Here is a 12776-nt window from a genome sequence, read left to right on the forward strand (position 1 = left end):
ACTTTCAGATAAAAGAAGAAGAATTTCATAGAATCATAGAATAGTAGGGTTGGAAGGGGCCTACAAGGCCATCGAGTCCAAGCCCCTGCTCATTGCAGGAATCCAAGTCAGAGCATCCCTGACAGATGGCTATCCAGCCTCGTCTTGAATGCCTCCAGTGTGGGAGAGCCCACCACCTCCCTAGGCAATTGGTTCCATTGTCGTATTGCTCTAACAGTCAGGACGTTTTTCCTGATGTTCAGCCGGAATCTGGCTTCCTGTAACTTGAGCCCATGAGTCCATGTCCTGCACTCTGGGATGATCGAGAAGAGATCCTGGCCTTCCTCTCTGTGACAACCTTTCAAGTACTTGAAGAGCGCTATCATATCTCCCCTCAGCCTTCTCTTCTCAAGGCTAAACATGCCCAGTTCCTTCAGTCTCTCCTCATAGGGCTTTGTTTCCAGTCCCCTGATCATCTTTGTTGCCCTCCTCTGAACCCTCTTTAGTTTGTCTGCATCCTTCTTAAAATGTGGTGCCCAGAACTGGACACAGTCCTCCAGATGAGGCCTAACCAGTGCTGAGTAGAGGGCAACTAGTACTTCCCGGGATTTGGAAGCGATGCTTCTATGAATGCAGTCCCAAATAGCATTGGCCTTTTTTGCAGCCACATCACATTGTTGGCTCCTATTCAGCTTGTGATCGACAACAATTCCAAGATCCTTCTCGCTTGTAGTGTTGTTGAGCCAAGTATCCCCCATCTTGTAACTGTGCATTTGGTTTCTTTTTCTCGGTGCAGAACTCGGCATTTATCCCTATTAAATGTCATTCTGTTGTTTTCAGCCCAATGCTCCAGTCTATCAAGATCATTTTGAATTTTGTTTCTGTCTTCCAAAGTATTAGCTATCCCGTCCAATTTTGTGTCATCTGCAAATTTGATCAGCATTCCCTGCACCTCCTCCTCCAAGTCATTAATCAAAATGTTGAAGAGCACTGGGCCCAGGACTGAGCCCTGTGGTACCCTGCTTGTTACCTCTCCCCAGTTTGAGAAGATCCCATTGATTAGCATCTTTGAGTCCGATCCTGTAGCCAACTGTGGATCCACCGGGTTGTTGTTTCATCTAGCCCACTTTGAGCTAATTTGCTCATCAGGATATCATGGGGCACTTTGTCGAAAGCTTTGCTGAAGTCGAGGTATATTATGTCTACAGCATTCCCACAATCCACAAGGGAGGTTACCTGATCAAAAAATGAGATCAGATTCATCTGGCAGGATTTGTTCTTGACAAATCCATGTTGGCTTGAAAATTTGAAAGAATACACAGAGCATTAAGACCAAAAAGTGTAAATGCTGACAGACCTTGTGATATAATAATCTGCTTTGCAAGATATACAGAGAAGGAACAATTTATGCAAAAGATAAAATCTGCTAAAGACATACAATTTAAAGGAAAGCCTGTCTTAATCTCGCCAGACCTTGCTCCAGAAACTTTTAAAAAGTGACAGGAGTTTCGCCTATTTACTAGAAAGCTGCAAGAAGTCGATATTCGCTACCGGTGGGGCTTTCCCTTCAGCATTACAATTAATCATAATGGCGGCCATCATGTGGCAATGACTTTAAAAGAAATGTCCAAGACATTCAAAGCTCTGGAAACAGACTTACCTGTAGAACTTGCATCAGAAAGAATCCTTAAAGGAGGAAGCACCAGTATGGAACATGAGGAATGGGAGTTAGCTCAAAGGCGGAAAACACTGAGAAGAAAACCAACAGAACCTGATAGAGGAGAGGAGTTACTACCAGCGAGACCACAAAGTATAATTCAGTATAAGAAGAAATAAACTCCTAAAAAAGTCTAAGAGTACTGTGTACTAACAGAGGAACTGTAAGTAACATTGTACATAGAAATCCAATTAAGTTTAGATGAGAAAGAAGAGAGAAAAGTAGTTTGTTATGAAACTTTAAACATTGAGGATGTCTCATGAAAGACTCGGATATAACCATTGTTAATATCTAATGGCCTTATATATCTTGCTCACTGTAAACTCATATTAGGAAAGCCTAAAAAGAGAAAATCTGGGTGAGACATGATTGCCCAGGAAGAACTCTCCTGCAGTAAAACAGGGGGTTCAGGGGGAAAGCTACTTCTAAGGGGTCTAGCAGCACACGTTGGGGAAATGCTGCAGAAGGAACCGGAGGGGAAGTTGTGGGCCTTTTCTCTCAAGGTTTCAGTAGTTTTGCTGTTTAAGTTGCAAAAGAATCTATATTTGATGGTCAAATATATACGAGTACTTGAAATAGAAATGATAAAATAAGTAAGTTACAAATAAGTACCTTGAACATCAAAGGAGGAGGGACAACAATAAAATGAAATAGATTACAGAAATTACTAAAAACAGAAAGAATGTAAATATTATTTTCTTACAAGAAACACATAAAATAACTGTTAGAGACACTTTCATGCCTACAAAAAATGGGATAAACAATTATATGTGACAGGAAGTTATAAAGCACCAGGTATAGCTATTTTAATTCAATCTCATATTGATTTTCAATTACAAAAAATTCAAAGAGACATTAGAGGTCGCTATATTTTCATAGAAGGGAAACTGAACCAAAATAGAATATATACTTTAGCTTCAATATATGCACCAAATTCAGGGCGACTTAACTTTATAAACAACACACTTAATAAGCTGAGGAAGTTTTCTTTTGCAACAACTATAGTAGGGGGAGACCTGAATTGGAATCTCCAAGGTGTAGATCCCAGAAAACTGGGGAATAAGGAAAAAGGTACACTAAATTCATCAAGACAACTTGTAAAAAAAGAAAATGCAAAGAAAGCTTTCAGGATATTTCAGAACCACGGGCCAAGGGAAGTGTAGGGAGAATGTAATCCAAATGACTATAGTTATACTTTTTATGCAAAAGTACATGATACTTAAGAATTTACGCTATCTTAATATCAGAAGGAGAATTATCTAATGTAACACTACAGTTAATATAATTAAGGTCACAGATCATGCTACACTAAACATACAATTAACTGAGGCGTCTAAAGAGATACTTTTACCGACATGGAAACTCCATCCAACCTTATTAGCAACTGAATCAAGTAGGAAAAAAATACAAGAAAATTTAGAACTATATATAAAAGAGAACACATTGGAAGGTATTTCCTCCACACTCAGATGGGAAACACTAAAAGTTGTAATCTGTGCAATATGCATACAAGAATTAAGTAGAAGAAGAAAACAAAGGAGAATGCAAACAGCAAGCTTGAATTTAGACATTCAAAAACTTACTGACAGATACACAGTGCGGATCAGTCAAAATTAGGAAAGAATTAGAGAAAAATGCAAAGAACATGAATTTGATGGGAAAGGGTCCAAATTATTAGCCAATAGGGTCAAAAATCATAGAATGAAGAATAAAATTATAGCCGTAAAGAATTCAGAAGGTGATAGAATATTTGATATACCCAAAATAAAAGAAGAGTTTGTAAAACAATTTTTTAAACATTTATAAAACTACTAATATAGATCAGATGAAGTTAGAAGAATATCAGAAAAAGCTAAAGTAAACCAAATGACTTTACAAGATAGTTTAACACTGGAGGAAAGAATCTCAGTTAATGAAATAAAAGATGTCATCTCAAACCTAAAAACACAGAAATCACCAGGCGTAGATGGATATTGGGGGGGTTGGACTCAATGGTCTTCTAGGCCCCTTCCAACTCTACTGTTCTATGATATACTGCTGAATTTTTCGAACAGTTTAAAGACACTTTAATCCCACAAAAAATCATGAATTATTTAATGGAATTCTGGAAGGAGCCCCACTCCCAGAAACGTGGAAAAAGTCACGCATAGTACTTTCACTCAAACCAGGGAAAGACCCATTAAAACCTGATTCTTATCGACCAGTCTCCTTATTAAACACAGATTATAAAATCCTTGCATCAGTGTTGAATAAGAGAATTAAAAATTATATAGAAAAATTAATAAATGCAGATCAATTTGGTTTTATAACGAACAGACATATTTCTGATCCAATTAGAAGGGTTTTTAGCTTGATGGGTTATTGTAAACAAAACAAACTACCTCTGGCAGCAATACATATAAAGCTTTTGACAGCGTTAATTGGACATTATTTAAAAATGCATTGAAATTTTATAAATTTGGCCCCAAATTTTCCAGAGCGACTGGTGCCATATATTGCCCATCATGGGCCTGTATAAAAATAAATAAACTCAGACTCAAACTACTTTGAAATAGGAAGTGTAACTAAACAAGGTTGCCCCCTTTCCCCAACTTTATTTGCCCTTGTTATAGAATGTTAGCTAATTAAGAAATAATGATAATATAAAAGGAATCGCAATAGGAAAAACAGAACACCTTATCAATCTTTATGCAGAAGTTATGCTATTAACCCTACAAGATCCAATAAAAGCTGCCCCATTTTTACAGAATGAATTAGATAACTTCAAAAATTTAGCAGGCTTACAAATTAATTATAATAAATCAAAATTAATTAATCTAAATGTATCCCCCCAAAATCAACTTTTAATCTCCCAACAGCTTGGAATTCCCCTAGTAAATAAACATTTCAGATACCTTGGAATAAATATAACAAAAAATCATAATAAATTGTTTCTCATTAATTATGGGAAAATTTGGACTGACAAACAGAAAATTAAGAAATGGAATAAATTTATAACTTTCTTGTCAAATTTAATTAACAAAAATGGTTCTTCTGCCCAACCTTACATATATATTTTATACTTTACCTTTTGAAATCCCTAAAACAGTGCGAAAACAATGGCAAAGTAAATTCGAATACTTTATATACAGGCAGTATACGCATGGTGGATGGGATGTTCCTAACCTGATTTTATATTATGAGGCATTTCAACTTAGCCATGCGCTTTCAATTGGCAGGGGGGCAGGGGAGGAGGCAGGAAAATACAAATAGAAAGTAATTGGCTAAACATCAAAAATTTGAGTACCATTCTGTTAATTAAGAAAGAAATGTGAACTTCCAAACATATCCACATTAAACGGATTGCTTTCAATAATAAAAAAAAACAGAAAAGAAAAGCTATTTCCAAAAATATCACCACGAATACCAGTATCCTGCCATCCAGATCTCAAAACAAATAACATTAGTGTGAAAGGGTATTCAGAACAAGGTTTTTACTATGTAAGAGATTTTTAAAGCAATTCAAGCCCAATAGAACGAAAATATTGGAAAGAAAAGTTGCAAAACATGCAAATTAGTTGGTACTCCTGGTACCAATTGGGAAGTTTTATCAGAAATAAAACAATAATGGAAGAGGCTACTAAACCATTATCCAGTTTTGAGAATGTAATACTTCATCAAACATACCAAACTAAAGGTGTTATCTCTAAGTTTTATAAAATATTATTAGAAACGGATATGGGAGCACCTGGAAACCTGCACTCAGTCTGTAGTTATAGCAACACTCATTATATAGCGGCAGTGTCAACAAGGAAATCCAGCATTCAGTGGGCATTTTTGTAAAAATTGCATAGTTTTTTAAGGCAGAATTCAGATGTGATTTCTTAAAGCAGGGGTAGGCAACCTTTTTGGTCCATGGACACATTTGGCAATTTGAGAAACTGTCTTGGACATCATCACAAAATGGCTCCCATGGGAGATGTGGCAAAGGACAAGTAACCTGCCCAAAATAAGTGAGTACAAGATAGAGGTGGGGTCTGAGCCCCAACATACCGATCAAGTCCTTTGAACCCACAGTTTTCAGCACCATCAGAAACCTATTTCACAGCAATCCCAGCTGCTGGTAAGAATGTGTGTGTATTTTAAAAAGTGGGTGGAGTAGGGCACCTTGGTAGGAACCATGTTTCCTACGTCTGTCTTAAAGATTTTGTTCTGCCTGTGACGAGTCTGCTTGAATTCTGTTTTCCTGTTGACTTCTTGCTTGTGAAGGATCTACGCGTGTGCCTCAAAACCAGTGGAGAATTTTGGATTTGGATGTCCATGGAGAGCCTCATGCATCCTCTCTTTGCAGATAGTGGAGCAGATGCTGAAGTGCACCAAAGTCTATGAACGGAGCAAGCAACGTATGAAACTCAGAGAAGTTGGGTATTCTGGGCTGGGGCTGCTCCTGAATGAATCTCCAGTTACGACGTCTCTCATTAAGAACCTTCTCAACCAAGTTCTGCATGCCGGTACTCAGATACTTACTAGCTTTTTCTTTTAAAAGTAATATGCATAGCTGAAAGATATTCCACTCTGTACAACTATAACTCCCTGCAGTAAGCACCAACGTAAGTTTATTCCTTACATGCATTAAAAAATGGGGAAAGTACATCGAGGGCTTCAATTTATTTTTGTGCTTTAATGGCAAATTTGAAAGTGCAAATAAGCATTTTCCCCAACCTCCACTGTGTTTTATGGGGTGGGAGGGGGGGAAGGGCTTGTGAAATGTTAACGTTTTTCCCCTCATGCTTTGTGTCTAAATTCTGATTCTACAGATCCGGTTGTGAATTACAGGGACTTTATAGCTGTGGCACATTTGGCTCACAGAGCAGATATAAACGTCAGAGTGGCCATCTGTCGAAAGGTTAGTCTTTTGTGGATGGTTGTTGGTGTTGCTGGTAGATGGGCACATCAATATTGAATAGCAAAGGCCAGGGTTGTGTCTGTTTGTGGAGATCTGGGGAATGACATTAGGATTTCTTGCAATGTGAACAGAATCTTTCATGCCGTTGTCATTGTGAAGGTTGTTACAGAGTGTAACATGTGAGTGCTGCTGACCCATGTGTAGTGTGTCTCTTTGTGATTGTGTTCCTGCCGACGGTTCACATGGTGAAAAAATGGCATCAAATGGCTATGTAAACTGGGCATTGTTTATCTTTATTTATTTACTACATTTCTGTACCATCCAATAGCCAGAGCTGTCTGGGTGGTTCATGACAGTTAAAACCATAAAACACAATATTATAAAGGTTTAAAACCGCAGTATAAAATAGAAGTAAACCCCAAAATAAAACGTAGCAGCAATACAGAGATTTAAAATGCAGTAGCAGATTTAAAGCAAAAACTGAGAAACTAAAATACCTGGGAAAATAAGAAGACATGGTGCCGGGAAGAGTCCAGTGTAACCTCTCTGGTTCCTCTCCTCTGTTTTTCCAGAGCCAAGCGGGGATAATACCATGTGACTACTCTGTAACTGTAGGAATGCTGCATGGGTTTGACATCTTCAGTATCCCGCTCTTCCCATTTTATACTGTCCATGCACCTGCCCCTCCAACAAGGGGTGTGGAACCTCTTTCAGCCCACGTGCCAAATTCATTCCAGTGGTGGGCGGGGTGGAATTCCAAAGCTTCAGAAATGCCAGCATGGTTTAGCTGAAAGCTCTTCCTGCCGGTAACTAAGCCTGAGGAGAGACATTTTATCCTTTTAGAAGGGGGGGGGGCAGGGGAGAAAAAGCACAAAAGCCAGGAAACCACCAAATAACTGGTGGGCAGGGGAAGGGGGCACTGCTACCTAGGGAACTCTGGAGGGCTAGACTGGGAACCCAGGTAAACCAGCGTTGGCCCATGGGCCTGAGGTTCCCCACCCCTGCCCTAAAACCATCTATTCTAATGTTCAGTCCATTGCTTTTGTGAGCCTGTTTTTGCCATAACTGGTTCTTCTCGGTGTTTAGGGCTGAAATAGTTTAAGGCGGATGACATGCGTAGTAAGATCACCTTTAAAATGACAAACCAGGCCCAGTCTTAGTCATACTTAGAATAGACCCATTGAAATCAGAGGGGAGTTAGTCATGACTCCCTTAAGTCTCATTTTCAAGGAGACTACACTAAGTATAACTAAGTCTGGACCCAGCCCAGGATTTACACCTTCAGTTTGAGGATGTCTGGATTTTGTGAAATCGGTCCCGTGTGTGTTTCGTGGGTTGTGTGGTGTCGTTTGTTGTGACATCTGTTCACAAATGGATTCAAATTTTTCCCCCTTGTTATGTGGAAAAATACACAATTCCGTAAGAAGGTTCTCAACAATTTACGCTATTTATGTTAGTACATAACATTTAGGGAGCTATCCTATGGCCGCTAGTCAGCGGCTAGACAGCCATAGGATATCTGGTTTTCCAGGAACTGACCTCGGAGCCCGTGCTCTGAGGTTGGTTCCCAGAGAATCGACCTTCCTCCCCTTCTGTGCTGCCTCACAGGCAGTGTGGAACAGCCCCGGGCTCCCCGCTTGCAAGAGGAGTGCAGAGGGGCCAAAACAGGGTGTCCTGGGGCAGGGAAGGCAGAAATGCCAGTAAGACACATCCTATGTGTCATCCGGCAGCCTCCTTCCCTGCTCCTTCCCTGCTCCGAAATCGGCTGTCCAGCCACAAATGCAGGGCAGGAAAAGTGTGGAGGGAACGATCCCCTCTGTGTTTCTCCTGCCCTGCATTGGATAGACAGTCACCTCCAAGTTTGGAGGCAGCCGCCTATCTACATAGGATTGCGCCCTTAGTGTATTGTCTCCCATTCCATTCAACTTTTCCCTGTGTATATTTTCCAGGATGGCATAAGTCCCAGCAGAAATGTGTGTATTTTCCTATGAATAATTTTGCATAAATTTTGGAAACGTAAAAAAAAAAGACTTGAAAGTCCATGGACTCCGAGCGGCCTGAGGAGGCCGGTCCGCAGCAGGTTCCACAGGTCAGGTTCTTAGAAATCTGAACTCAGTTTAGTCCATCTCGAATTCTCCAGTATCCCGATTTCATTTACATGCTGGCTTAGCACCTTTGCAGTACAATCCTATGCATGTCTACTCAGAAGTAAGCCCCACTGAACTCAGTGGGGCTTATCCCCAGGGAAGTGTGCATAGGACTGCAGCCTTAGCGGCAAATTCACAGGCGGAATGGTTTCTAGGCTTGTAGAAAGCTTTGAAAAATCCCTCTTACCAGTTGGTTCCATTCAGGAAGCAAAAACCAAACCAAAGAACATTTTATGGCACACCAAGTTTGGCCCCTCATCTTGTCCTCTTGTGCTTTCTGCAGCTTTTGCAAATTCTGCATTCCCAGCAGGATTCAGCACAGCAGATTTCTCAGCAGCTTGGCTGGCAGGAGACGTTGACTAGGCTCTTCTTGAAAGAGAATGCTGATGTCAGGAACAGTGCCAGGGAGAACAAAAGTGACTCTGCTAAAGAGGATGAAAAGCGAGCTTCTTCCAAAGACCATCAGAAGCGCCACTCTTCAAAGGCAGAGGGGGAAGATGGTACCAGTTTTGCCTCTGTTAATGGTTCGTGTGATCAGTGGAGCTTAGAGGACAGCAAATCTGTGACGACGCTCGAAGATGCCTCCATGGTAGAGATGTCGTTCAGGCCTGAGGACCAAGAGGAACTATGGCAAAAGAATCCTTCACACTTGAGTTTAGACCTGTCAAGCGTTGACTCTTATGAACTGGGGGATAGTGGGAGCCAGATGGCAGATAGCTTGCCCAGCACCCCTTCGCCCATTGAGAACACAAAGACGTTTTCTGGGCAGCTCGACAAAGAACCATATGCTGCAGAGGAAGTGGCGTTCACCGCAGATCTTTCATTATTTGAAATTCATGAAGTACGTGGCTATCCTACTTCTGAAAGAGGTTTCATCTTTTTGGTTTTCTTCTTTGGTTTTATGGTGTGTGTGTTTTCTTTCCAGTTAGACATTTAAACTTTTCTCTTCCTAAAAACAGAAAGAGGAGAGAGAGCAATATTGCTATTTGTTCAGTAATCCAAGAGATTTCAAGTTTTGCCCTGTTCATGTGCCTCTGCTTATGAACAATGGGGAATCTGGATTGTAGGTACACACTTGCACACACCAGACACACACACACACACACACACACACATCTTGATTCCCCTGCTCCACTCCCAGGCCCATGTGTCATCCACACATTGGATGCTATAGAGTCCAATATGCCTGCTTTGCGCAGCCTTTCCATCTGGGAATTGTGCTTTCCAGAGTCTGGAATTCCCTCCTTTGGAAGGTCCATGCCCTCTTCTCTCCCAACCTTGATGGGGACGGTCTTGTTTATTTATTTGTTTACATTTATACCCTGCCTTTTTCCCTCTTGCAAGGAACCCAAGGTGGCGTACATGATCCTCCTCCATTTTATCCTCACTATAACACTGTGAGGTAGGCTGGGCTGAGAGTCTGTGACTGGCCCAAAGTTACCCCATGAGCTTCATGGCTGAGTGGTGACTAGAACCTGGATCTCCCGAATCCCAGTCCAACACTCTAACCACTATACCACACATGTTTAGATGAGTCTTCAATGTAGGTTTATTTTCTGCTCTCCTGAGTGGTTGGTTTTTAATTTGCTCTACTGCAGTTTGCACTCTAGTTTTGTGCTGCTCTGTTAATTATGTTGTATATTTTTATATTGTAGCCTTTTAATATGATGGTATGCTGCTTTGGGGCCTTGTCAGCCAAAAAAGCAGCCTGTTACATTTTCAAAACAAATTAAAGCAGCAGTTCATAAGAACATAAGAAGAGCAGTGCTAGGTGAGACCAAAGGCCTATCTAGTCGAGCATCCTGTTCACAGAGTGGGCAACCAGATGCCCCAATGGGGAGAACACAAGTAGGGCATGAGTGCAATAGCACCCTCCGAGTAATTAACCTTACCCCTAGTAATTCCAGTTACGAGGGTAAGATTTCTTATATGCACATATTAAAGATGCTGAAATGTGCCAGTGTTTTAAAATAGAACGAATGAGATGCCCTTTGAGAATATTCTGTCCTTACAATTCATGACTTAACTGTTTCTCGTAGGCATGTGAAGAAGATCTTGTACAGTTGCTCACAGACGTTCTGCTCTGTGTGCTGTGGAAAGGCATAGAAAGATCTGATGATGCTGCTTGGATTGAGAGGGGACAAGTTTTTTCTGCCCTTACCAAATTGGGGATATCCAATGAGCTACTACAACCATCAGATGAAATAAAACTCAAGTGAGTTGAAAATATTACTCATTTATTTAAGGTATGCAACTGCCGCCTTTTAGGGACTAGCCCCTTCCCAAAGTAGTTAGCTGATTCTTCTTTCTGTAGTAAAGGGAAAGAGAGGAAAGGTTGGATCCACAGTTACTTCCTTTGTTTCACCATGTTTTCTTTTTAATGTAGTTTGCTAGAGAAGATGCTTGAGTGGGCGGTCACCGACAGCAGAGATGTCAAATCTCTCCCAATGTATGCAGAAAATGCCTTCCGGCTCCTACTTATCGTTCAAGATTTCCTGCAAGCAGAAGGCCTTGTGAATTCAAATCTATGGACAGAAAAGGTATGGATGCAGCTATATAGATAACAAAGGTTTGACAGGTGAGATAGGCTTCCATCTTTTAAATCCAACTTAAAAGCAGAAGCAGTTGATTAGAAAGGAATGAGCATCAATAGGGGCAAATAGTCATTGATAATAATGGTTTAGTTACCATGGGGAGGCACATAACTTGGCAAGCTGGTTAGCTGTAGCATGACACTGAAAGTGTCATGGTGCCCATTCCTCCACTATTCTCTAGGTTTAAATCTGCATGTGCGACTTGCCCCCAAATTTCACTGTTGGTCCCGTTTTTGGTTATTTCAAGTGCTCCAGAAGTGAGCTCATTTTTAAAATGTTAGGACTGACATCAACAGATATCAATCAGCATATTTATTTTTCTGGGATTCTAAACATGTTCTGAGGCAGGAATCCTGGTTCATAAATAAATGGACAAATATGGAAACCTATTCACACCGCAATGGTAAAAAGCACAATTCGCTTTGCTGTTTGGCAAGTCCCGGTTGCTCTTTGGCAGCGTGATGGCTGTGCATGAGCACAGCCCTTGGGCCCCTGCCAGTTTGGGGATTTCTGGGAGAGGGTCACAGTGAGCTCCATCTACTCGTGTTCTGCCCTCCCACCATTTTAGGCCCTGGGGATGTCCACAAGCAGACTTGCCTTTTGAAAAGATAGCTGATGATATGTTAGCATAGCAGTTTTATTCCCTGATCAAGCAATTTCTTATAGATATGGGAGAACCAATGTGCCCCTAGAGCTCTCCTGCGCCCAGCAGCTGGTTTGTTCGTTTCAGTGGTGGAAGCAAGTCAGCGTGCATGTTCTGCTGTGCACATTGGAACAGACGTATCTTTAACTGTTATGAATATTTGGACTGAAAAAAGAACCACCACCACCCTCACAAAGCCCATGACACTTGCAGGAATGGATCCTAGCCATAACAGAGTTTTTAAAGCAATATCATTAATCATGTCATGCTACCATCCATCTTTGGAACTCCCCCCCCACACACACACACACAAGTGAAAGGTAGGCTATCTCTGAAAAGTGGTTATCCTCCAGAATGTTTGCCATCTTTTACTGCAGACATCAGCACTTCATAGTAAACTTTAAAATCCTGCCACTGTTCAAACAATCACTTAGGTTTGTTTATTTCCCCCCAGCCATCCTAATTCTATGGTGTTAACTTTTAAAGAGACCTGCATTGCACATTATTTATCGTATCGTGTCATGGGCTACATATTTAATTGCTCCCACGCTTAATGCTTTTCAACCCACGGAATGTTTTCTTCTTTGCCCTGATTTCTGGATGTTGTTTCACATAGCTCTTGGAAGAACTGGTGATGCTCATGGATACCTTGTCAGTCTGGTACCCTTCTGGCCCAGAGTATGTGAAGCTCTACCAAGTTCAGGCCCAGATGCTTCTTGGGTTCATTGGACAGGATAATTTACAGGTTTGTTGTCTTTTTCATGGATGTTGCATAGTATAGAGCTGGGCATGAAGGGGTGGGGGATGGGAT

At 41.0% G+C, this 12776-nt stretch overlaps 1 protein-coding gene across 7 annotated transcripts in view; it reads left to right on the plus strand.

Moving 5' to 3' along the window:
* NBEAL1 (neurobeachin like 1) overlaps positions 1-12776 on the plus strand; it is a 157824-nt gene that overhangs the window by 97610 nt on the left and 47438 nt on the right. For all 7 annotated transcript variants that reach the window (XM_084818213.1, XM_084818224.1, XM_084818269.1 and 4 more), the window contains 6 exons: positions 6027-6186; positions 6493-6581; positions 9012-9569; positions 10768-10943; positions 11115-11268; positions 12582-12710. In XM_084818213.1, coding sequence (XP_084674339.1) covers positions 6027-6186; positions 6493-6581; positions 9012-9569; positions 10768-10943; positions 11115-11268; positions 12582-12710 — 1266 coding nt within the window. The remainder of the gene's footprint in view (positions 1-6026; positions 6187-6492; positions 6582-9011; positions 9570-10767; positions 10944-11114; positions 11269-12581; positions 12711-12776) is intronic.

The sequence above is a fragment of the Heloderma suspectum genome, chromosome 1 (assembly GCF_057233095.1).
Source record: "Heloderma suspectum isolate Gila_16-S chromosome 1, 16-S_ref, whole genome shotgun sequence".
NCBI lineage: Eukaryota > Metazoa > Chordata > Lepidosauria > Squamata > Helodermatidae > Heloderma > Heloderma suspectum.